Raw genomic sequence first — 26,822 nt, forward strand, 5'->3', positions numbered from 1 at the left:
ATAAAAACTAGTCTCATGACACGTGCATACGGTGAGGCTCTTTTTTTTTTTTTTTTTTAGTGTCATAATTTTCACTTATTTCAATTTGAGGTTTACACTTTTTTCTCGCAATAATTACACATTTAGAATTATTAATATGGCCAGAAGTATTATAAGACTAGTTCTAAACTTCCTTAAGTTATTTTAGTAGTAGTTATCCAAAACTCTTGTCAAGGATAACATGGTTTTTTTTTTTTTTTTTCCCTAAGAATTTGAATGTGGGTTGGGTTTGGATGTAGTATTTGAAATTTTTTGGACTTGTTTTTAACTTTCAATTTTTTTAACAAAGTAGTTATTCGAGACTTTTGTTATAGATTTGAAGTTTTTTTTTTTTTTTTTGGGAGAAAAATTTGAACATGGGTTTGAATGTGGTTTATTTATTTATTTTTTATACATGTCTAATCCTACCATTTAAGTTATACAAACTGGTAAATTTGAGAGTATTTTGAGTATCAAAATTGAAGGTTCTAAACAGGAAAAACTCTTTAAATAGTAGTATAGATACTTAAAAAAAAAAAAAAAAAAAAAATACTCTCATAATTTATTGTCCAATGGAGGACATTTAGAGGAGAAAGCCCAAACTAATTTTTTCTGAGGCCCAATTTTAAATTCATAAAGAAACAAGTCGAAAAGAAAACTCGGAAATTCAAATCCAGCCCAATAGCTGAGCTGAGCTGAACCTGATCATGGCATCTCTGGCCTCGCCATTTCGTTTCAGTCTCTCCATCAAGTCCAAATCCAATTCAAGCTTTCCTTTCTCAAGCTCTGGGATTGGATTTAGGGCTCCGAGTCGAATCGGCTTTAACTCAATGAGTCAACCCGCCGGGACCGACGACGAAAGCGTGAAGGTGGAGAAGGACAACTCAGACGTGCTGGTTCAGTACGTGGTGCTCCGTCGAGACCTGATCGACACGTGGCCGCTCGGGAGCGTGGTGACACAGGGATGCCATGCCTCCGTGTCTGCCATTTGGTCCCACAAAGACGATCCTCACACACTACAGTATTGTAGTCCCCAAAATATCGATTCTATGCATAAGGTGAATCCTCCTCCTCCTTCTATTTCTGTAAATTGAGCTAAGATAGAACTTTAGTCATAACTCGTATCATTTTAGAATTGTTGTTGGCACTGAGTTTGAGAGAGCACACAACGGATCTAGTGTCAATTTGGTAACAATTTATCTACCTTTTTCGTGAAAACTTTTTACTGAGTTAAAAGTTATAGGTTATTTTAGTAAAACACGCAAATATTAGGAAAAATAAGCAAAAGGCTAGATTATAATTGCATCTCAAATAGAAACTTAATGTGGTTTGACCTGGCAACCTACTTTAGCGGAAAGCACTTAATAGTTACATCTTTATTAAGATGAAGATGTTTGTTATGATGACACATTTTAGGGTATGCGTGTATTAAATTAAACTTTAGTCTAACATTAGACTAACCTTAGGATTACTTTTCTTGCATTACAAGTAAGGTTGTTATAAATAGGATTAAGATTATGTTGCTTGCATTACAAGTAGGTTATAGTACCGTGAACCTGGAGTAGGATAATGGACTTGGGAGATGAGGCTTTGACTAGGAATGAGTCTTATGGCCCGTTTGGATTGAGAGAGAGGGAGGGAGAGTATAGTAGAGTAGATTTAGTACAAAATTAGCTTATTTTTAGCCAATTCTACTCTACTCTCTTCTACTCTCCCTCCTTCCCCCCTCCATCCAAACAGGCCATTAGCGTGCGTTTGGATTGCATTTTGAAGAAAATATTTTGTGTTTTGCTGAAAATTTGGTGGATCCTATGTTACTGTTAATATACTTTTTGGTACTATTTATGGCTCTGCTGTACTATTTCAATTAATTTTGGTACTATTCATGGCCTTGCTGTACTATTTCAATTAACTTTTATTTTTATTTACAGTACTTTCAACAATAAGTTTTCAGTTTCAACAAAATATGCGGTATCCAAACATACTCTTAATGTCTCTATTAGTTTGGTGGTTGATTTGGGTAGTAATAATATTTATGTTTGGATGACTTAGACTAGGATCAAGTCTTGTTGGTTTGGAGTTTGAAAAGAAACATTTTGCAGGCTTTAGTCTTTGCCTTTTGAGCAGATTGGTGACTTGTTTACCGGTGTTGTGAATTAAGGAAAAAAAATGGAAAGTCACACTGTGGTTGTGAAAGAAAATAACAATTTCAATGAAATGTGCAATTTTAGATGGTGATTCTCTCATATCTTGCATGTTTATGGATAAAACTACTGCCGTATCTTTATTTCCATGGTGTCAGACACTTATTTAAAAGGGTGTGTTCATGTTTTTCATTGTACTAATAAACATACCTTCCAATTTTTACTGCTAGAATGTGTTCCATATCATTGACATAAAGTTAGTATCAATCGGACTCATGTCCTGATCAATGCTGATCTCAATATCTGCTCTAATATGGTGTTGGTATGTCATGGAATGTAAGGGTTGCAAACCATAACCAAGTCCTGCAATTTATTGAAATTTTCCTATCCACCAGATAATTGCCTTCAATAAACCTACTTGTAAATCACAGTTGCAGTGATTTTTTCTTAGTTATACTGGCTAAAGTTGGTTAATCTGTTAAATGCTAAAAGTGAATAGAAATGATGCCTTCAATAAACCTACTTGTAATTCACTGTTGCAGTCATATTTCTTACTTTTACTTTCTAAGTTGGTCAATCTGTTAAATGCTAAAAGTGATTAGAATGACAGTGTTTGGAATGTTTTCTTTTTGGAATATGTAGGTTACTCTTGAGGTGAAGGGTGAGCCTCAAATCTTGAATTTGTCAGAAAAACTCACAGCTGGTGGCATCACTCATAAACTGTGGGTAGAACAGCCTGAAAACATTCCAACTTGCCTTGCTACGAAGCCGTACCCCAAATCTATAGTATCATCATTTTTCAAGAAGTTGAAACTATGTAAGTGATGTAACAGTTAATTTCAAATTTATTTTGGTTGGTTAGGGCTTAGGATCCCTTGAATTTTTAATTGAGTTGGTGAGATATGATTTTGAATTTCTAATACCTTAAACTTTTTTTAAAAAAAAAAATGAGAATCACTAATACCTTATCCTTAATATTGAAGAGTTGGTGTTAGAATTGAAGCAAATCTTGCAGTCTGATTAACAGCCTCCTTGCTATGTATTGGGTAGATTAATACACTTTTAGGGTTCTCTAAACCCTAAAGAACACTGATACCCGCCCTAGGACATTACTTAAGAGTACCACAAAAGAAATACAAGCAGCTTAGCCAAAGAAAAGATCACACGCCTCATTGAATGGCACCTCTTTTAAGAGAGGCGGAGTGTGAGTTCTTGAGTTCAAAACCCACTGGGTGTGTGCGAACTTACCAATAATAATAATACTAAAGGCTCTCACAATTCACAACTGAAAAGCTAACCATCCATGGAGGATCCTGGACTTTGTCCTCCTTTGTGTTATTTGCACTAGAGGGAAATTTAGTAGTTATTTGTCTAGGTCTCCCCAGTTGAAGGGAATCAGTCTTTTTGCTCATTGTCTTTGGTTGGAAAAACTTATCGTCATGCCTCCCTTCACTCTCTTCTTGCAATAAATTTTCTTCAACATTCTGTTTGCTTGTAGAAGTCCCCAATATTATCCAATTGACTTGCCTCTTCACAATCAGTCGGAATAGATGTAGAAAGAATCTCAAACATATTGATATGCTGCGTCTTCAAGATCCCTCCTCTAATTACTCAGAACACCCTCCTTAGGAGGTTGTTGAGCATCCACCCCCCTTCCTCTCTCCTGTAGATAACGCTTGGAATATTATGCTGCTTGTAGCCCTCAACTCATATACATCAGTCCCCTTATTTTTAGTTTTTTGGTGGTGAATAATTCAATAGTTGGGGGAGGAGACGCAACCCTTCCTTTCCTACTAGACACCATCTTCCAGTCATGGTCACCATTTTCTGCTTGTTTAAGTTCTTTTTTCCTCCAATCTCTATGAGGTTACACAATCTTTCCATTCATAGCCATTGGACAGTAGGACAAATTGTGTAAAAAATTTCATTGCCATTTTGGTGGCCTCCAAGGAAGTTCTAAGAAAACTTCAACAATTATATGATGAGGTGGAAATCCTGATCTTAGGCAAGTAGTATCAGTTGTTCCTGCAAAGTAAGTTAATTTGGTCTATAGAAAGATAAAATGATACCAAGTAACATAAACATTTGAGAAGGGAATGCTATTGAATTTAACAATGTAAAAGCTCTTATAAAAGCTGTATATTGTGTGCAGCCAATACGATCTAGCTCAAATGATACCAAGGTCTTCTTGTAAGAGTACGGCCGAGGATGTGGTCATGGGTTCAAGACCCTTTGAATGCTTGTGTAATTATCATTATATATTATTATTTATATATAAAAAAAAAAAATTCTAATCAATAAAGCTTAACATATACTACTACCTAGTACCTTAAGAAGTACCTATTCAAGCAAACAAGTTTCATATATGTCTTATAAAAACTTTAGTCCACTCTTTAATTTCCTTAAGCATACACATTGAGTCCCAAGAAACTCTTTTAGGAAGGATGAGAAGCCTTGTCCAGAACAATAAACTGATTTATCTCACGAATTAAAGAGAGAGACCATTTTTTTTCTTTTCTGTTTTTAATAGTACGTATATAATTTATGAACATTGGGGGCCCAAATTAAGGACTCACACAGGGTCTGCTAGAGAAGTGTAAGCTGTATAATTGTGCAAATTCTGAATAGAGAGCTTTATCATATATTAGATATATGCCAAGTAATTTGGATTTAGATCTTGGATAGTCGAGACCAAGAAAACAGAACGTGTTAGCTACCTATTGACCAAGGTGCTCAGAAGTGGGTAGGAGATGGGATTGAATCAAACGAAAGCAATCGCAATCCTGTTGATAGTCCCTTTGATAGTTTGAATAACCAATGAAATAAGGGGTCATTCATTCAAAAATGTCTCGAGAAATGCTTATAGTTTCCAAAGACATCCTTGCTTAAAATTACGGTTTAATAATACTCATAAAAAAAAAATAATAAATAAAGGTTTAATAATCTAAAATTGGCTGCAAAGGTTCCCAATGCACTTCCATAGCCTAGTTGACCAGTAGCTCATATCTTTAGGCCTTGACCAAAAGCCTCAACTACGCAAGACCACTTCCCAAATGTTCGACAATCGACATATGCTTCATGTATCTTCGGCTTTCATTCGTGAGTCTACCTAATAAAAATTAAGAACTAAACAAACTTTTGAATACTCTTCTATGCCACGTTTTTGAGTAAAGATTGTATTCCAAAATCTCAAAGATAAAAATTTACGTTGAACCCACATATGTGTCATATCTGAACCAATATTTCAACTCGCGTGGTCTATAGGAACAATAGAATCATCAAAACAAAATAATGAAAACAGTAACGAGATAAAGATCTCATGACACAACCAATAAAATTAATAAATTCACACTTTTATTTATATATAAAAAAATAAATAAAATTCAGTCACCCTTTTTTTTACATCTCGATCATTAGTTAAAAGAAGAAGAAGAAGAAGAAGTTAAAAGACTATATAGTATTTTATGTGTGTATGTTACTGAACCACCAAACGTCTGGCACAGACGGTGCAGGAATACTTGCGCTTGGTATTGAAATAGAGAGGTAGAAAACAGAGCCTCCACTGTGACTCAACATCGATGGCTTGTATCATTCCTCCACAGTACGGACACGCCCCTGGTGCTGGTTGTCTCGCCACAACCCTCTCATCTTTATCGCACACAAAAACCAGACACATCTTCTTCAAATTGAGACTTGTTTGATTGCTGTTTGGAGATGATGTTGGTGTTGTAGATATATATATATATATAGAGAGAGAGAGAGAGAGAGAGAGAGAGATGCGATTGAATAAAGTTATGGGTTTTGGAGTCTAGAAGAATTTAGCTGGGTCTGGGGACTCTACTCTGTCTCTGCGTATGAACCGCGTTTCTAGAACTTTCTGAAGTTCTAAGTTCTAGCCTACCCCAAATTCACGCTCTTTTTTTTATCTTTGAAGAATTCTTAGAAGTCATACTGGGCCTGGCGGGATGGTGAGGTATGTAACACGTGCTTCACATGAGTTTTTTTTATTTTTTATTTCTTATTTTAATTTTTTTTAATGGGCCGTTAGCGTATTTGCATTGAACATTTAAAAAAAAGAAATGATACATACATAATATTTTCGTAACATTTTCATAACAAATTATAAGTGATAAGTTTTTATTGGTTCCAATTTAAATCTACAACTTAATTATTTTTTTACCCGCCCATAACAATTAATAACAACCCATTACTTAGAATTTGTAGTGAACATAGCATTTTTTTAAAAATTTAATATCATTTTTATGATATATAAAGTAGTAAAAAAAATTGGTTTTTTTTTTTGTTTTTCCCTTTTTTTATTTATTAAAAGTTTCTAAATCAATGCATTTAGGACCTCTTCTAACTTGTCATTTTTTAATTGATAAGTTACACGTGTATTCTCAGTAGAACGCATTGTTTCATACTTTCAACCAAACAATGAAGAATGCATTGTTTTCCCAAAAAAATCTCTCTCAACAAATTTTTGATCTTTCTATAAAAAAAAAAAAAAAAAAAATCTTGATTGTTAAAAACAAAAGGAGCTTTAAAAGTCACTATTTACCATTTTCCTTAGGACTGTTGACAATAAATAAATTGATCTATTGCAGGAGTTCAAGAGAATTAAATTGTCCAATTTTTTTTTGTAGTACATATATTTTAAAGAAATGTTAACCAATGCTATAAGGCATTGGGCATTGGTTTATGAGTTTTTTTTTTTTTTTTTTGAAATATTTTATTTGGAGAATAATAAAATAATAAATGTTGTTGATAGCTTTCTATATTTCTCATAAAAGTAATATCAAAACTTTCCTATTATAATTTATTACCAATTGTCCTAAGGACGTCCGTTAATATAACCCTAAAAGTTGGCAAATTGAAATCATTAGCCTATTTGTATTTTAATTGGGTCTTTTTTTTTTTTTTTTTTTTTTTTTTCCTCTCCGTAGGAGCACTCATTCTCACTGTGGGTAAGCCTTTCTTACACTACTCTGGTGGGCGTGGTGGACATGAATCCCGATTTCCTTGATAAGCTTAGTAAGATATCACTCACCGAGGACGAGGAATTGGATATCGCTGTGCGGGTTAACCATCGTAAAGAAATCCTTGAGGAATGCTCCCTTAGCATACTCGGACGATTTATGAGCGATAAATCGATTAATCTTAGGGCGACAAAGAACATGCTGTGCTCAGTGTGGAGACTGGGGAACGATCTTAAGATTGTGGAGGTGGGTGAAGGGCTACTTCAATTCAAGTTTTCTTTGGAGACCCAATTGAAGTGGGTTGTTGATAACGGACCTTGGTGTTTTAGTAATCATCTCTTAATACTCCGGCAACGGGAGAAAGGATTATTGGTGCTAAATGTCTCTTTCCCTAGTAAACAACTATGGGTTTAGGTTTGGGGTTTGCCCTTTGACCTAATGAACGACAAGGCGGGGAGGGAGATTGGAAGTGGGCTGGGAAAGGTCTTGGACATGGATGTTAAGGCCATAAACTCTGAACGAGCATGCTTTCTCCAAGTTAGGATTAACATTCCGCTGGACAAACCTCTGCGGCGGCGGGCTCTAGTGGTTAGTCCTAAGGGTGATAGGATGTGGGTTGCTTTCAAGTATGAGTATATAGTAGGGTTATGCTTCTCATGTGGAAGACTCGGGCATGAGTTGAAGGGTTGTCCTCATTGACGATTGTCACAAAACCCAACAAATAGCAAGGATACTCAATATGGCGATTGGATGAAGGCTAGTGGTTGATGAGGCATGGAGGGACCACGAGCCCATGAACGTAACACACCGCAACAGCAGCACGAGGGTGGTGGCAGCATAGGTAGTAGGGCTTTATCTCCCTCTGCACACACCGAGTTGTTGACTAGGATTGAGACCACGGGCTGGGCACGTGCAGCGAAATCCTTAGAGGGGAAGAATTGCATGATCTTGCAAATAGGGGGTAGGGATCCTAGTGGGCCGAAGACGCAATTAACGGGCGTTGATTTGATGCATTTTAATGATCTAGAGAGTACTGCCAAGGAAATAAACAATACTTATGGGATCAAACCCGTGACTTCAGACCAATGCCATAATGGGATAGTTGACAAACATGAGCTCATGGGTGGGGAGCATGATATTGGTGATGACAGCGAGACATGCATAGTAAGCCACGTGAGCAAGAAAACTCACTCCCAACATGTGCAACCTAGGTGGAAGTGAATAGAACGTATACAAGAAAAGGATGGGATGTTTGATAAAGTGGGAGACAAGAGATTGCATGAAAGTTGTTTGGTGGATCTTGAACCCAACGTTACTAAGGATGGAAAACGTATCAAAACTCGGGTGGACCTTACTTATATGGATGCATCAACGGTGGAGGCTGCGATGCAGCCCTGCCGAGCATAATGATCATCATAAGCTGGAATTGTCGGGCACTTGGGAACCAACGTGCAGTGGACGTACTCACTGTGTTAGTGAGAAAAAAAGGACCCACCATTCTATTTCTTATGGAGACAAAGTGGTCTATAGCAGAGATGCGAAAACTATGTTTTGACTTGAACTTCCAATCAGTGTTGGCTGTTCCAAGTGACGGACGTAGTGGAAGGTTGGGTATGTTTTGGAAGTTGGATTGTAACTTGCATATTTAGACCTTCTTGCCAAACCATATAGATGCACATATATTACCTGCTAACCAACAACCATGGAGGATTACTGGTTTTTATGGCAGACCAGAGGGACACTGTAAGCATGAGTCGTGGCAACTCCTTAGACACTTACATGTAAGATCCTCACTGCCATGGGTTTGCATGGGTGACTTTAATGAAGTACTTCACTATTCAGAGAAGCACAATGGTCTTCTTAAACAGCTGACACCAATGCTAGCATTCAAGGAGACGCTTCTTCATTGTGAGTTGATGGACCTCAGATCCCATGGTTATCTGTTTACTTGGTGGAATGGTCGACCGAGTGTAGCATTTGTGGAACTACGTTTGGATAGAGCGTGTGCCAACACAGTTTGGCAGGCTTTGTTCCCTACAACTAAGGTGTTCCACCAGCAGGTAACATACTTTAATCATGATCCTATGCTTAGAAACACCCGGTCTAGCAGTTTCGGCCATGACGTAAGCAGCTTCCTAGATTTGAGGAAAGATAGGTGACTCATGAAGGGTGCGAGGAAAAAATCAGGGAAGCATGGTCCCAGCACATGCCTAATGGTAGCCCTATGTTTAGGCTGTTTGAGAAGATTAAGTTTTGTCGAATGCAACTGGTTGCTTGGAGCTGAGAGGTCTTTGGAAACACAATACATCGGTTGGACGAAAAATAGAATGTACTAGAGGAGTTGATCAACATAGGCTATGGTGACAACCTAGACCGGATTAGCCAAGTGTGAGATGATATTAATGACTTGTTACATCATGAGGAGGTGTTTTGGAGGCAAAGATCAAGAGCCATATGGCTCCTAGCAGGGGACAAAAATACCAAGTTTTTCCACAGGCGAGCAAGCCAAAGAAGACAAAAAAATCAGATTGAGGGCCTATGGATGAAAATGGGAGTTGATTGTCACAAATACTCGGATTGCCACAAATATCTGGGTTGTTGCCACAAATAACTAGATTGTTCCGAAACCTTGGAGTTGGGGGACTTTCAGGAGCAAATGGGCAGTGTTTGTTATCTCTTGTAGACATACTAGGGTGTCTTACTCAAGTTTTTGGTTCACTTGTCAATGGCCAATTTAGCATTATAATTTGTTCCCCTCCAATCCCATCTTTGCTCAATAACTCTTGTGGTCAACTATCTAAAAGGAAACAGAAAGGTCTCCAGAATCACCATGAGTAAGGCTGCTATACTAGGGATTTTACTAGGGAATAAAGACATACAGGAATGTTGGTCATCTCTTTCAAGTGTACCAAGGTGTCTTATAGATGTTATGAATTCACTTTTTAATGGCAGAGTTAACTTCTTTGGCCCTACTTGTTGTAAAGCCATCACTTTGGTCCGCGACCATTGCTTGCCTAAACTGTTCCCTTTTAACCCAACTTTTCATTCAACACTTAAAAATGTTTGTTTAACTGTCTCTGGAGTTGGAGGACCTACACCTTCACCACTAGGAGCAGATTAGATCACTGTGAGCAAGCTCTATTTGCCAGAGAAATTACCTTTCCTAAGGGAATTGGGAAAAAGACATTGCAAAATGCTGGTCATCACTTTCAAGCATTAATCGATGTGCTGAAGTGATTCATGGAACACTTTCTAGAGGCGAATTTAGTGTTGTCGGTCCTGCTTGCTGCAAATCCATCACTGTTATTAGTCACAAGTGTTGGCCTAAGATGTTCCCACTCAACCCATTGTTCCCTCTGTTGCTTAAGAGTACATGTGCACGCAGTGCTTCTAGTTCGCATTTAAGCCATTGCATGTCATTCTTGGCATGAAGTTAGTTCAAGTTGCATTTATTTAAGTGATTTACTCTCTTTTAGAATGTGTTATGCAAAAGGAATTGTGGCTTAAAATATTGGGATAAGTTCATTTTTTGAATTTTTAATTTTATCCTAATTTATGCTACAATGTTGCAATCATCCAATCACCAAAAAAATAAATGGTGATCTGAAAGATTATATTGAAATTAAGACGGTACCACAGTATTTCATTTCAATAAAAAAAATTTGAAATGATCATGAGAAAAGAATTGGTAACTTTGGTTTTCTCTTGATTTTCAACAGTTGAATTTCTGGAAGTTAAATACAATGAAAGAAAAGTCAACAAACAAATAACGTATAATTGGATGTGAGTTGGTAACCTAGTACTTATCGAGACCTAGTTATGAGTCTTTTGACTATACAAATAAAATTTTGAAATCAAGAAAATGTGTTTAAACTATTTGAAAACTTTTCACATGGTTTCAGTTTATTGGATATTTCACAAAATGATGCAGCTGTGCAGAATCAAAATAAAAAATAAATATAACAATATTTTTTGTTTATTTTCATTAATGAAGTCTTATATTGTTAAATAATGGACTTGAGATTGAATTATGCCTACACAAAAAAGAAATAAAGTAGTGTCTTGGCTTGACATTAAAAAATAGTCATTATGGATCATACACCACAACTTTTCAAATACTCTTATAACTATATATATATATATATATATATAATAAATGTAAGATTAAAAAAATAAGAACGTGGAATATTGTGTCCAATGAATTGTGAGTTGAAATTATCTCGTAATACAATAGGCATACGAGCCACAAATTTTCAACCAGGGCGAAACACCTGCCAGAGTTAACTTCTTTGGCCCTACTTGTTGTAAAGCCATCACTTTGGTCAGTGACCATTGCTTACCTAAATTTCTCCTTTTTAATCTAGCTTTTCATTCAACACTTAAAAACGTTTGTTTAATTGGCTCTGGAGTTGGAGGACCTACACCTTCACCTCTAGAAGCAAATTAGATCACTGTGAGCAAGCTTTATTTGCCAGTGTAATTACCTTTCCTAGGACTATCAGACGGGAATTGGGAAACAGATGTTGCAAAATGCTGGTCATCACTTTCAGGCATTAATCGGTGTGTTGATGAGATTTATGGAACACTTTCTTGGGGCGAATTTGGTGTGGTCGGTCTTGCTTGCTACAAGTCCATCATTGTTATTAGTCACAAGTGTTGGCCCAAGAAGTTCCCACTCAACCCATTGTTCCCTTCGTTGCTCAAGAGTAAATTTGAAAGCAATCCTAGGGCAGCACCAAAACCTAGGAGAATTGGATCATGCCTATGAATTTAGACAGGCTCATCATTGGCTATTGCAATATTAATAATGCATTGGCTAGTGATTGTAGGCAAATGTGGTCATTTTTTTTTTTGGAGTTTAATTGTGACCAGTGTTTCCTAGTGTGTTGTTTTTCGAATTTTCAATTCATCAATAAAATTCTTGTTGGCATTTAAGCCATTGCATGCATGTCATTCTTGGAATGAATTTAGTTCAAGTTGCATTTATTTAAGTGATCTACTCTCTTTTAGAATGAGTTATGCAAAAAGGCATTGTGGCTTAATATATATGCTTAAAATATCGTGATAAGTTCATTTTTTGGAATTTACATTTGCATTCTAATTTATGCTACAATGTTGGGATCATCTAGTCACAGAAAAAAAAAAAAAAAAAATTTAACGGTGATACGAAAATAGTATATTAAAATTAAAATGACAACACAATATTTCATTTAAAACAATTTTAAAATTATCTTGAGAAAAGAATTGGTAACTTTGGTTTCCTCTTGATTTTCAACAGTGGAATTACTAAATGTTAAATACAACAAAAGAAAAGTGAACAAACAAATAATGTATAGTTGGATGTGAGTTGGGTTACCTTGTAATTTATCAAGACCTAGTTATGAGTCTTTTGACTATATAAATAAAATTTGGAAATCAAGAAAATGTGTTTATGCAATTTGGATACTTTTTTCATGGTATCAGTCTATTGGATATTTCACAAAATGTGGCTATACAGTATAAAAATAAAAAATAAATATAACAACATGTTTTGGTTATTTTCGTTGATAATGTCTTATGATTTAAAATTATGGACTTAAGTTCAAATTATGCCTACCCATAAAAGAAATCAAGTAGTGTCTTGGATTGACATTAAAAAACAGTCATTATGGATTGTACTTCACAAATTTTCAAATATTATTGTAACTATATATGTAAAAAATAAATGTAGGATAAAAAAAATAAAAAAAAGATGAATATTGTGTCCCATGAATTGTGAGTTGAAATTTTCTGGTAATACAATATGCATATGCAGTGATGAGCCACAAATTTTCTGCCAATGACCAAACACCCTCCTTTCCCTTAAAAAACAATAAGTATGTATAATTTTTCTATAAAAACAAAATATAAGTATTAATAATTAATGTTAGGACATATGTGATTTGATGTTAGGAACATATATCAAATTAAAATTGGCTAATCTTTTGACAAAACGCACTTTACTTGTAATTGGGTAGATTTAGGATGTGTTTAATACTTTAAAGAACAAGAGTTCAAGTCTAGTATTGAAGCCATACAAATTTGTCCAAGAAACAAGTGAAAAAAGGGCTATTCATTAAAGCTGGACAGATTCCTGACAGATAGCTATCTATCGAGATCTCGATAGCTGCTCGACAGATACTATCTATCGAGGTCTCGATAGCTACTTGATGGATACTATCTATCGAGAATTACAAAAATCAGTTTTTCAGATATGATTTTCGGCCCATGCTTATGTATTTGTGTAAGGTTTCTTTTGTCACAACCCTAGACATATATAAGACTTATTTTAAAGGTCGTCACATATGAGAATACAAGGAGAACACATCCAAAAGGAGACGAATGCCTTATTCTCTCTGAAAGAAGCTATTGCGTCTTTGCGCCTTAGGGTTTTGTAACCAAGTGGTTTTTGATCTTTATTGTTGATGAAGTGAAGAACTTTGCAGCCAACATTTTTCTTCCTCAAGTTGGTGAGTGAGTTACGTATTGGGATTCGTGCAAAGGAGTTAGTCATGTACTGAGATCCGTGCATCAAAAGGGTGGAGTTCATATATTGAAGATTTCAGAGGTTCTGAAGCGGTATAAGGTTTCTGCTGTAAGTTCATCTACGAGGATTGTAGAGTCCAGGGACAAAGGTTTTGTACTAGATCTGAAACTTCTCTTTAGTATAGTGGATTGTTTTTCAGGAAGGTTTTTCCCCAGGTTTTTTTACTGTGAAACTAGTTTGTTTCATTGATTTTTCTGGGTCATCATATCTTATCTTATTTATTTTTTCCGCTACATGATATTGACATGATATTGATGTTTGTTTGTTTGTTTTAACAAGTTTTATTCATAATAAATCTAATTAACAACTTGGGTTTAAAACTTGTTAATTCTATCAACCAGGGTCTAAATTTCCCAACAAGTGGTATCAGAGCAGGTGCACTCTGATTGGATTAATTTCTTAAGTGTGATCCTTGACCCCCATTGTCATGGATCGTGGACAATCTCTTTTGATTCCTCCTTTATTTGATGGAACTAATTATGCGTATTGGAAAGTTTGTATGAAAGTTTTTTTGCAGGCTCTAGGTGAATAGGTATGGAAAATTGTTGAAGTTGGCTGGATTAAGCCAAAGGAAGCGCTGGTGAATTGGGATGAAGCAACAATCTTAGTGGCAAATTTCAATAGTAGGGCCTTGAATGCTTTGTTTTGTGGGGTGACCAATGAGAAATTCAAGAAAATATCATCCACGGAAGTTACCAAGGAATCATGGACCATTTTTGCGAACACGTATGAAGGTACCAAGACAGTAAAGACTGTGAAACTTCAAAGACTCGCTAGTAGTTTTGAAGAAATAAGGATGGAGGAGGATGAGACATTTGATGAGTTTTACGCTAAACTTAAGGATATTGTGAATTCTACCTTCAACCTTGGAGAATTTATAGCAGACTCCAAAATTGTTAGGAAAATCCTTAGGTCCTTACCTGAAAAATTCCATGCCAAGATCATTGCCATTGAAGAAGTGAAGGACATTGATTAAATTCCTTTGACTGAGCTTATAGGGAACCTTCAAACTTATGAGATGGGATTATGTTTAATGGGAAAAGATGGAATGAGTAGAAACTTGGCTCTTAAGGGTATAGAGGAAGAGATTGATAACTCTGAAGATGGAGATGAAAGCAAAGATGATGATGAAGATGATGATGAGGATGAGGATCTAACTTTCATAGTTGATGACATTATCAAGCTTCTTCAGTTTAGGAAAAAGGATAAGAACAAACCTCTAAGGAAATCTAAATCCTCTAGGAAGGGTAAGAGTGAGAAACCGCTTATCCAATGCCATGAGTGCAAAGGTTTTGGTCATATGAGGATAGAGTGCCCAAACTACCTCATGAAGGAAAAGGCCAAGAAGTCCAAAGATAAAGGGTTAGTTGCTACCTAGAGTGATACTGAAGATGACTCTTCTAATGAGTATGTGGATGAATGTGGTCATTTTATGGCTTTTGCTACCACAACCGATAAGGTGATTGTGGAGAGTGCTAGTAACAACGAGGATTTTTCTGATAATGAAGTACCCAAGAAGATGACCCTTCAGGAAGCCTATGATAAGCTATGCACTGAATTCATAAAATCTAAAAAGACTTCTCATCGTTGTAGAAAAGTGGTTATGAGGCAATAACTGAAAAAGTTGATCTATTAGTCAAATTAGATTAGACTACAAGATTGGTTGAGACTCTTGTTATGGACAACGCCTCATTAGAAGAGAAGGTCATGAATCTTGAGGTAGAGCTTAGTCAAGCTAGAACTCAAATAGAGAGGATGTCTAGTGCAAAGCTTGATGAGGTATTGAGTGCTCAAAAGCCTACTTTTGATAAGACTGGCTTAGGATATGCTGTTTCCTTCGGTCCCTCCTCTTCCACGGCTTCTGGATCAAGGGTTGTCTTTGTGGCCCAATCTGAGAAAGGTGATAAAGGTATGAAATCTAAAATTTATTTGGCTAATTCTAAATCCTTCGTTAGACCTCAGGTTTGTCACCATTATGGTGTTTCTGGACACATTCATCCTAATTGCTTTAAGTTGTATCCTCAAAAGCAGGTGTCCAAATGGTCACAGGTTTCCTCTCAAGAACCTTCACCTTTGTTAGGAGAGTTATTAAAAACTTTGAGCTTTTTAACTCAATTTCAAGAGAATTTTAATTCTTCTATGTCTTTTAGTAGACATACTAAGACACATGCCTTTTCATCTTCATGGCCAAAGACTCGTGTTGTGTGGGTGAGAAAGGAGCCTAAGACTTAATTGTTTTTTTGTCTGTCTAATGCTTTAATTCTTTCTATCTAAAGTAGGACTCTTTTTGCTTAATTTCTTATCTGCTTTTGGAATCATGCTTTCATGCATCTGCATCTCTCTATTATGCCTTCATGCATATGCATCTCTCTTTCATTCTTTCATGTTGTTTGTCCTTTTTTTTTTTTTTTTTTATTCCTGGTTGTTTAGTTTTTATTTTGTTTTGTTTTCAAAAAAGGGGGGGGGGGGAATTAGAAAAATACAAAAACAGTGTGTTTTGTGTACATTGGTACTTGTGTACCTTGGATGGCCATTGAAACAAAGTTTTCTAAACTTTGTATCTCTTGTAGTTTAGATGAGCATCTCTATGCACAACTAAGCAAGTGAGCTTTGTGGCTCGTGTTTGTGATGAGTAAGATTAAGTAATCTCTTGTACTTAACACTCGTATCACTCCTTTTGACAGGAAGGACTAAAAAATCCTAAGAGAAAGACAAAAATAACCATCTCACCACTGTTGCCCACCAATCATGAAATGACATTTGTATGCTTCGGCATAAGAAAAGTGGAATGTCAAATGCTTAACATAATTGGGTATTTCTTCTCTCTCTTATATGCTCATGCATGGTTTGCTTAAAAAGAAAAATATGCGAAGAAAAATAAAAGCAAAAAGATCAAAATGTTTTATATATGATTGCAAGCGTGTATTTAAGGAGATGTGGGAATTATAGGATGTACCTAGAAGGTGATAGTCCCCATCAAACAGTTATGATTGTGTGTGGGTTAAAGTGATATTCTCAGATCTGAAATCGTAATAACATGTAGATACTTATGCAATCTTGCAATTTTTTTCACACACAACATGCAATATTCTTTGTTACTTTTGATACATGTGTAGGTACAATATGATTTGGTCATCACAAGGAATACATGTGTTAGTTTATGCTCACTAAACTGTTTTAACTTGTTTTTGAAATATAAATTGGTTAGACTTGTTTGGTGTGTGTGTGTGTATGTGTGTTTTGGATCCATGTGCTTAACATTTTTCTTGTTAAGAGATGTTTTTGAGAGCTTAAATTGTTGTTTGGATCTTTGGTTGAGTAACATGTTTGATTACATTCATGTCTGTGTTTTTCTCTTCTTTGAAAAACTGGTTTTAAGCAATCTCGATAGCTTCTCGATACCTCTCAATAGCTGGTCTATCTATCAAGCCCTTTGATCTTCTTTTTATCGTATTCTCGATAGCTTCTCGACAGATTCTCGATCCATCGAGAAACCTTTTGTCTGCTCAATAGATGCTCGATAGCTATTCGATCCATTGAGGTTGGCTTCTGCTCGATAGCTTCTCGATTTGTCGAGATCCTCTTGCATGCATTGTTTTTTACATGTTTTGCATCTTTCTTTTATCTTGTCATCCATAGCATCTTTGTTTATTACATTCATGCATTTATATGGATTCTTTGTGCCCCCTTGATCATCGTTGATCATCTTTATGTTTCTTGGGTGAAGCCTTCTAGCTTCGTGTACCCTTTGTCAATTATGACAAAAAGGGGGAGAAATTGTGGAGAAATTGTGGTTTCTTTTTAAGATTCTACATGTTAGGGGGAGAAATACATACCCTTGTAAGGGGGAGTTAAGTTTCATCTTGTTAGGGGGAGTGCCTACCTTCTTCTTCTTGTACACCGGTCTTTTGACCATGTTTACATACATTGTGCTTATCTTTGATATATATATATATATATATATATATGATGTATATCTTCTTCACCTATCTCTACATGTTTTGTTTATCTTCTTTCTTTATACACATATTTCTTATTTATTGTATGCAATCTTTTTATTTCTGTTTCACACTAAGATGCCGTGATGAGTTTTGTTTCAAATGTTTCAGAAATACAGGTTGTCAAAGTCTTTCTTGCTATGGATTCTCTTCTTGCAAAATTTTTCAAGAGTTTGTGTTAGGATAAATTTTATTGTATTCAACAAGTAAGTATGAATTGAGTGATTTATGACTTCTCTCATATGTTCATTTGTTTGTTGTGATTTTGTCATGGATTGCCAAAGGGGGAGATTGTTTGGACATATGTGATTTGATGTTAGGAACATATTTCAAATTAGAATTGACTAATCCTTTGACAAAATGCACTTTACTTGTAATTGGGTAGATTTAGGATGTGTTTAATACTTCAAAGAACAAGAGTTCAAGTCTAGTATTGAAGTCATGCAAATATGTTCAAGAAACAAGTGAAGAAGGGCTATTCATTAAAGTTGGACAGATAGCTATTTATCGAGGTCTCGACAGCTGCTCGACAGATACTATCTATCGAAGTCTTGATAGTTGCTTGACAAATACTATCTATTGAGATTTACGAAAATCAGTTTTTCAGATTTGATTTTCGGCCCATGCTTATGTATTTGTGTAGGGTTTCATTTCTCACAACCTTAAACATATATAAGACTTATTTTAAAGGCCGTCACATATGAGAATACAAGGAGAACACATCCAAAAGGTGATCGATGCCTTATTCTCTCTGAAAGAAGCTACAGCGTTTTTGCGCCTTAGGGTTTTGTAACCAAGTGCTTCTTGATCTTCATTGTTGATGAAGTGAAGAACTTTGCAGTCAGCATTCTTCTTCCTCAAGTTAGTGAGTGAGTCACGTACTAGGATTCGTGCAAAGGAGTTAGTCATGTACTGGGATCTGTGCATCAAAAGGGTGGTGTTCATATATTGAAGAGTTTAGAGATTTTGAAGCGGTAGAAGGTTTCTGCTGTAAGTTCATCTACGGGGATTGTAGAGTCTAGGGACAAAGGTTTTGTACTAGATCTAAAACTTCTCTTTACTATAGTGGATTGCTTTTCAGGAAGGTTCCCCCCCATGTTTTTTATTGTGAAACTAGTTTGTTTCATTAGTTTTCCTGGGTCATCATATCTTGTCTTATTTATTTTTTCCGCTGCATGATATTGACATGATATTGATGTTTGTTTGTTTTAACAAGTTTTATTCATAATAAATCTAATTAACAACTTGGGTTTAAAACTTGTTAATTCTATCAACCGAGGTCTAAATATCCCAACAATTAAAAACAAAACTTTTGTGTATATATATAAATACATGTTTTTATTAAGACATCAAATAAATTTATATTTCTATATATAAAGCTATATTTTTAAAGTATTTCATTTTTATTATAAATCTTAATTTTATTTTGATTCATTAAAAAAGAGGGTCACAAGCCCTTAAATAAAAAGTAGTATATACCAAGTATTTAAATTAATTGAACATTCACAAATTTAGTACTGAAGCTTATTGTAGCATTTTTTTTCTTTTGTGCTTCTCAGGTGTCCAAATGCTACTAATAAAAGGCAAATTTAAAATATCAGTTATTACCATTATTATTGGCATAATTTGTCAAGTTATACCAAGTGCACCTTTAAGTAATGTTACAATAGTTAAAATGTTTTTTTTTTTTTGAATGTGAATTTTACTAAATCTATTGATAAATTACATGTTCTCCGTATAACCTTCATGCCTAAAACATTTTTAAATGATCAGAGATCAATAGCTCGTGAATCTATTAATTGTTCAAAATTTAAGTCTTAATTTGTATATTAAAATTATACATTAAAAATGAGCTTTAGGACCAAATAGTAAATAACAATTGATTAGCATGAAATTTGACACGTGTATGAAGAATATAGAAAAAAAAAATGTAATTCAATAGTGTGTACATTGGGTTAAAAAATGTAATTCATCAGTCAAAAATTTTTACACAAATTTGATTAATATATTTGGGTAGTACGCATACAGTTTGGGTGAAAAGTTTTATATATGATAATAATTGAAAATGATCAAAACACTTGTAATATATTTATTAAAATGTTTCTGTTTTTTCTCTTTTTGAGGAGTATTTCTCCTATGAGTTTTATTTTAATCGATAAAATTCTCTGGTGAGTTATATATATTATACACAAAATCATGGATATTGTAAATTAGAAGTTGACAACTCTTTTACGTTTGGTTAATGGGAAAAGTAGCAACAACCAAAGTAGTTTTATTTGAAATCCTTGATCTTTACACCGAAAGACCCCTTCAGTTTTATCATTATTAAGATTAAACTCATTGTTTTCAAGAACATCATTGGGACCCTACAGTTTTATTATTATTAAGATTAAATTCATTATTTTCAAGAACATCTTTGGGAAAAATGACCAGCATCAATGAAGTATAACTTACCATGATCTTAACGAAAGTTTTCTAGCATTGGTATTAATAGAACGAAATTTGAAGTATTAAACTAATGAATCAACGACACTTAAAAAAGTTTCCGTTTTTATGTCAATGATAGGTACTATAAGTTCCCATTCTCTCGATTCCATTAGCCTCAAGCATCCTTCAATACCATTGATAAACCAGTACTTACACACGCTACGAGTTTATCGAGTTTGATAAGTGCCATGGCATATAAATCACAAAGGACTGCTCTTATATTGATATATGCATGTTTGGCAGTGTTGGTTCATACAGGGCTAGCTTAGTTGCAACAAACACCTAGATTGCCTCAAATACCGGGATTGTCACAAATACTCGGATTCATAGAGATATCTGGATTGTTGCCACAAATAACTAGATTGTTCCCAAACCTTGGAGTTGGGGGACTTTTGGGGTGTCTTACTCAAGTTTTTGGTTAACTTGTCAATGGCCAATTTAGCATTATAGGTTCCTCTTGTTGCAAAGCCATCTCGGAGATTGAGGGAAATTGCTTGTCTAATTTGTTCCCATCCAATCCCATCTATGCTCCTTTGCTAAATAACTCTTGTGGTCAACCATCTAAAGGAAACAGAGAGGTCTACGGAATCATTGCCACTAAGGCTGTTTTACCGGGGATTTTACCGGGGGATCAAGACATATAGGAATGCTGGTCATCTCTTTCAGGTGTACCAGGGTGTCTTACAGATGTTATGAATTCACTCTTTAATAGCAGAGTTAACTTCTTTGGCCCAACTTGTTGTAAAGCCAGCACCTTGGTCAGTGACCATTGCTTGCCTAAATTGTTCCCTTTTAACCCCGGTTTTCATTCAACACTTAAAAATGTTTGTTTATCTGGCTTTGGAGTTGGAGGACCTGCACCTTCACCTCTAGGAATAGATCAGATCACTGTGAGCAAGCTTTATTTGCCAGTGAAATTACCTTTCCTAGGACTATCAAACGGGAATTGGGAAAAAGACGTTGCAAAATGCTAGTCATCACTTTCAAGCATTAATCAGTGTGCTGGTGAGATTTATGGAACACTTTCCCGAGGCGTATTTAGTGTGGTTGGTCTTGCTTGCTGCAAATCCATCACTGTTATTAGTCACAAGTGTTGGTCCAAGATGTTCCCACTCAACCCATTGTTCCCTCCATTGCTCAAGAGAAAACGTGAACGCAATTTTAGGGTTGCACCAAAACCTAGGAGAATTTGATCATGCCTATGAATTCAGACAGGTTCATCATTGGCTACTGCAATATTAATAATGCATTGGGACTGGTGATTGTAGAAAAATGTGGTCATTTTTTTTTTGGAGTTTTATTGAGACTAGTGTTTCCTAGTATTTTGTTTTTAGAATTTTCAATTCATCAATAAAATTTTTGTTGGCATTTTAGCCATTGCATGCACGTCGTTCTTGGGATGAATTTAGTTCAAGCTACATTTACTTAAGTGATTTACTCTCTTTTAGAATGAGTTATGCAAAAAGGCATTGTATCTAAATATATATATATATATATATGATTAAAATATCGTGCTAAGTTCATTTTTTGGAATTTACATTTGCATTCAAATTCATGCTACAATGTTGGGATCATCTAGTCCTAGAAAAAAAAAAATTAATGGGGATATGAAAATAGTATATTGAAATTGTGGGGCTCGGCCCAAAATAATGGGCTAGTCAAACTATGGGCCCGTCCGAGAAGCATCCTATCCGAGGAGAAGTCACAGCCAAAACCTTATTCAAGCCCAATTGCGGTAAAAGAAACCTGTCCGAGGAGTAACTCCTCCTCGGACATTACGAAGTTCGGACGAAGAGCTCGCCCCAACCATCGCAGTTCATCCTCCAAGTATATAAAAAAGAATAAAACCCAAAATATCTCATGGAAAGCTGCCACCACCACATTAAATGTGTCACAACCACCCTCTTGGCCGCATTAATGAGGAAAAGACCCCTGACAGTACTACCTTGGCCACTGTAACTCACAAGGGAGTGATAAGGGTGTCTGATAGGACAGGTGCTCAAGTGGGGGCTTAGATGATCAACAAGTGTAAGGTTCAGATAAGAATGAGAGAGCTATATAATGTAGCGGAGTCCCTCAAAGAGGGGGACGAAAAATGTATTCGGCACTCAGGAAATAGAATCTTCTGTTAGATATCCATTCTTGTGTTTTTATTCCTGTAATAATATTGTCCATGCATCAGACCGACTAAGCTCACTGAGGCTAAGTTCTTTGATCCATCCTCTACAAATATTTATTGTGTGTTGCGCCTCGGGCCAAGGCCTGATCAATAGGGTTTGGACCAGAAAAATCGTGCAACTACAATTGGCGCCGTCTGTGGGAAGAACTAGGGCATCAGCTAGCACAACGGTTGAGCATGGCAGAACCAGGTCCACACTAGGAGAATCCTCACCAGGCTAACTCCCAACAGACACAACCCGCTGAGTCCCAGAGGCAAAATAACCCCGCCAACCCAGGCGGCAGGGGGAATCGTGAGGGGAGTGTGCATACTATCCGGACGAGCCAGAGTCACACTCAGATAGGTAGTCACGTGTCCCAGAGGCGAAATAGTCATTAGGCCATGCAGCGAGAGATAGATGACCTGAAAAGGAAGTTACGACGTGTGCAGCGAAAACGATCTCCCTCTGACTCAGACGAGTCTTCTAATGCGGAGGATGCGAGTTACCGACGGAGGTCAAGGACCCCCCCAAGTGAAACCTTTTCCTACGAAAGGGAACCACGCCCTGTACGGAAGTATGAGAGCCCATCCAGCAAGGGTTCAGGGAACGACGCTATGAAGAAGGCACTGGACCAGGTTTCAAGGTCACCCTTCACGTATAGAATTGAAGGGGCTAAGCTACCTCGACGCTTCAACCAACCGGCGTTCGCCATCTATAACGGCCAAGCAGTCCCGGAAGAGTATGTGAGTTAGTTTAACCAGAAAATGACAATCTACTCACAAAACGAAGCCCTAATGTGCAAAATCTTCCCATCCAGCTTGGGATTAATGGCGATGAGGTGGTTCAACAGCCTGAAGACAAACTCCATAGGCTCCTACAAGCAGCTCACTCAGGCTTTCTGCTCCCGTTTTATCACAAACACCAGAGTCCCTCGACCCCTCAGTTCGCTATTGTCCTTATCCATGCACGAAGGAGAAACCCTGAAAGCATACTCGGATAGATATTGGGAGGTGTATAACGACTTAGATGACAACCATGATGATGTTGCTAGCAGCACATTCAAAAGCGATCTCCCACCAAGCATGGCTTAAGGAAATCCCTTACTGGTAAACCAGTTACCGACGTTCATCAGTTGATGGATAGGATCGACAAGTACAAAAGGATGGAGGAAGATCAGCTGCAAGGAAGGGGAAAGGAGAAGGTCATCCCCCCCAAAGCAAATGATTTTAGGTCGGAACGGTATAACCCTAGCTAGCCGAGGAGAGATTTTTCGCGACAGGCTGGACAGAGCAACCCGCAGACAGTGAACGCCGTATTCAGGGAGCCAGTACAACATGTGCTGGAGAAAGTAAGGAACGTGCCCTATTTTAGATGGTCAGGAAAGATGGCTGGAGACCCTTCCAAGCGTAACCAGAACCTGTACTGCCACTATCATCAGGACCATGGGCATACCACCGAGGATTGCAGGAATCTATGGAATCACCTAGATCAGTTGGTCCGAGAAGGGAAGTTACGTCACCTTCTGCACCCCTCGAGCGGCCATCCTGGTCAAGCAATACAAGAGTCTCGAAAGGATGTGTCCTTAAGACCCCCCGCCGGAACGATACATGTCATCCTCGCCGCACCAGGAAGAACTGGGCCACCCATCCCCAGGGTACTGGTTGTTGATCGGCTCCCTTTCGAGGATAGGCAAAGGGAACCAAAAAGGTCAAAAAAGCGAAGCTCTTTGATACTGGGATTCTCGGACGAGGATAAGAGAGGAACTATTCAACCTCACGACGATGCCTTGGTGGTTACGTTAAGAATTGGAGGCTTCGATGTGAAAAGGGTGTTAGTAGACTCGGGAAGCGCGGTAGAGATAATGTACCACGATCTATACAAGGGGCTGAACCTGAAACCGGAAGATTTGACAGCCTATGACTCCCCCCTTCTCAGCTTCGAAGGGAGGATTGTTACGCTAAAGGGGCAGATCCGACTACCCATACAGACTGGGTTGGAGGTGGTGGAGGTAAATTTTATCGTGGTCGACGCTTACTCACCCTACACCGCAATAGTTGCCAGGCCATGGATCCACGCCCTAGAAGCCGTATCCTCCACACTTCACCAAAAAGTAAAATACCCATCCAGAGGACAAGTAGAAGAGATCCGAGGAGATCAGGCCGTGGCCAGGTAGTGTATGGTGGCCGCCATCTTACATCGGCCCCGTGCCGAGTCTTCGGCCCCTGAGAGCTTATAGCAACCAGCCACCTCGACAAAGCAAGGCAATGGGCTAGCCGAGGAGATAAGGTGCGAAAGTTTAGATAAGATCACTGTTAACAACGACCCGGAGAAGTTTTTTCAGGTCGGCTCTGAGTTGCCTTCTCAAGAAAAAGAGGAACTGGTCAGATTTCTCAGAGGGAATGTCGATGTGTTTGCATGGGACGCCTACGACGCCCCGGGAGTTGATCCTAGCCTTATTTGTCACCACCTGAACGTCAACCCCTCTTCCACTCCGAAGAAGTAGCCACCCCGACGCCCTTCAAAGGAACATGCTAGTGCCGTAAGAGACGAAGTGGCAAAACTGAAAAAAGCAAGGGCTATTAAAGAGGTCTTTTACCCCGAATGGTTGGCAAACACGGTGGTGGTAAGGAAGAAGACAGGGAAGTGGAGAGTCTGCGTGGACTTCACGGACCTGAACAAGGCGTTCCCAAAGGACCTATTCCCCCTTGCCCGAATCGACAGATTGGTGGATGCAACCGTGGGTCACCCTCGAATGAGCTTCCTGGACGCCTTCCAGGGCTATCATCAGATCCCCCTTGCGCTAGAAGACCAAGAGAAGACGGCTTTCATGACGCCCATCGGAAATTATCACTATAAGGTGATGCCGTTTGAGCTGAAGAACGCAGGCTCAACCTACCAAAGGATGATGACCAGGATGTTCGAGCCACAGCTGGGCAAGATCATTGAGGTTTATATAGACGATATGGTTGTGAAGAGTAAAAGGGTGTCCGAGCATGTGAAAGACCTTGAAAAAATCTTCGCTATCTTAAGGGAACACCGGTTGCAGCTGAATGCTTCCAAATGTTCATTCGGGGTCGGGTCTGGGAAATTTTTAGGGTACATGGTAACCCACAGGGGAATAGAAGTAAGCCCCGATCAAATCAAAGCAATTAACAGCCTACAGGCCCCTCGGAATCCGAAGGAGGTGCAGAAGCTCACTAGCATGATTGCAGCATTAAACCGGTTCATATCGCGATCAGCGGATCGATGTCGACCTTTTTACCTCCTGATAAAAAAGTGGAAAGGGTTTGAATGGTCAGAGGATTGTGTTAGGGCTTTCCAGCAGCTTAAGGAATACCTGTCTCGACCACCCATCATGTCCAGCCCTGAGGTAGACGAGGTGCTGTTTGCGTACGTCGCTGTAGCTCCCCATGCTGTAAGCCTTGTACTGATACGGGATGATAATGGGGTGCAGCGATCGGTTTACTACGTGAGCAAATCATTACATGAGGCCGAGGTGCGATACCTACCTTTGGAAAAGGCAATTCTGGTGATAGTACATGCCACCCAGAAGCTCCCTCACTACTTTCAGGCGCATACGGTCATCGTTCTAACTCAGCTCCCCCTTCGAGCAGTGCTTCGAAGCGCCGACTATACAGGAAGGATCGCCATGTGGAGTGCGCTTTTGGGGGCCTTCGATATTAAATATATGCCCAGATCCTCCATTAAAGGTCAAGTCCTCGCAGACTTGGTCGCGGAGTTTGCTGAACCCTCCATAGAAACGATAACCGAGAAGAAAGACATGGATGGAAAATCGATTGGTACAATTTCAGCAGGGGGGACCTTGCATTGGAAGGTCTACGTGGATGGCGCGGCTAACCAGAGAGGATCTGGAGTTGGGATAGTTTTAATATCACTGGACGGTGCTGCCATTGAAAAATCACTGAGGCTCGAGTTCTTGGCTACGAACAATGAAGCCGAATACGAAACTTTACTTCAAGGGATGACGATGGTTCAAAGATTGGGCAGCAGAGTAATAGAAGCATTCTCGGACTCCAGGTTGGTTGTCGGCCAAGTGATGGGTGAGCTGGAAGCCAGAGATGCTAGGATGCAAGAGTATCTAGGACAAGTTAAACGCTTACAGACAAGTTTTGAATCCTTCAATCTGACGCACATTTCCAGGAGTGTAAACACCCATGCAGACTCGCTGGCCACTCTCACCACGTCCTCGGCGCATAATCTACCACGAATAATCCTTGTTGAAGATCTAGTCCAAGCAAGTCCCATTAGAAGAAACCCGGCCCAGGTCCATCAGATCAGAAAGAGCCCCAGCTGGATGGATCCCATAAAGAACTTCCTCCAAGACGACATCCTACCAGAGGGAAAGTTGGAGGCCGAGAAGGTACAGAGGAATGCTCCTCGGTTCTGGCTATCGGAGGACTACAAACTATATCGGCGCTCCTACTTTGGACCGTACCTACTCTGCGTACATC

The 26,822-nt window shown here is 38.0% G+C and overlaps 2 protein-coding genes across 2 annotated transcripts; one reads left to right on the plus strand and one right to left on the minus strand.

The window, feature by feature from the left end:
- The first annotated feature begins 692 nt into the window (after positions 1–692).
- Positions 693–3,084, plus strand: LOC126709844 (uncharacterized). Its single transcript, XM_050410193.1, has 2 exons — positions 693–1,076; positions 2,805–3,084. The coding sequence occupies exons 1-2, from the start codon at positions 726–728 to the stop codon at positions 2,985–2,987; spliced, it is 534 nt and encodes a 177-aa protein (XP_050266150.1). The 5' UTR covers positions 693–725; the 3' UTR covers positions 2,988–3,084.
- A 2,370-nt stretch (positions 3,085–5,454) lies between these two features.
- Positions 5,455–6,048, minus strand: LOC126709032 (uncharacterized). Its single transcript, XM_050409092.1, has one exon. The coding sequence runs from the start codon at positions 5,836–5,838 to the stop codon at positions 5,638–5,640; it is 201 nt and encodes a 66-aa protein (XP_050265049.1). The 5' UTR covers positions 5,839–6,048; the 3' UTR covers positions 5,455–5,637.
- Positions 6,049–26,822: the final 20,774 nt, after the last annotated feature.

This window comes from Quercus robur, chromosome 12 (genome assembly GCF_932294415.1).
Source record: "Quercus robur chromosome 12, dhQueRobu3.1, whole genome shotgun sequence".
Classification (NCBI taxonomy): domain Eukaryota; kingdom Viridiplantae; phylum Streptophyta; class Magnoliopsida; order Fagales; family Fagaceae; genus Quercus; species Quercus robur.

Excerpts from the sequence above, each read along its gene's own strand:
- LOC126709032 (XM_050409092.1), bottom strand. The coding sequence starts at position 5,838 with ATGTGTCTGGTTTTTGTGTGCGATAAAGATGAGAGGGTTGTGGCGAGA.
- LOC126709844 (XM_050410193.1), top strand. The coding sequence starts at position 726 with ATGGCATCTCTGGCCTCGCCATTTCGTTTCAGTCTCTCCATCAAGTCC. Across the intron at positions 1,077-2,804 it reads ATATCGATTCTATGCATAAG|GTTACTCTTGAGGTGAAGGG; the intron begins GTGAATCCTCCT and ends TGGAATATGTAG.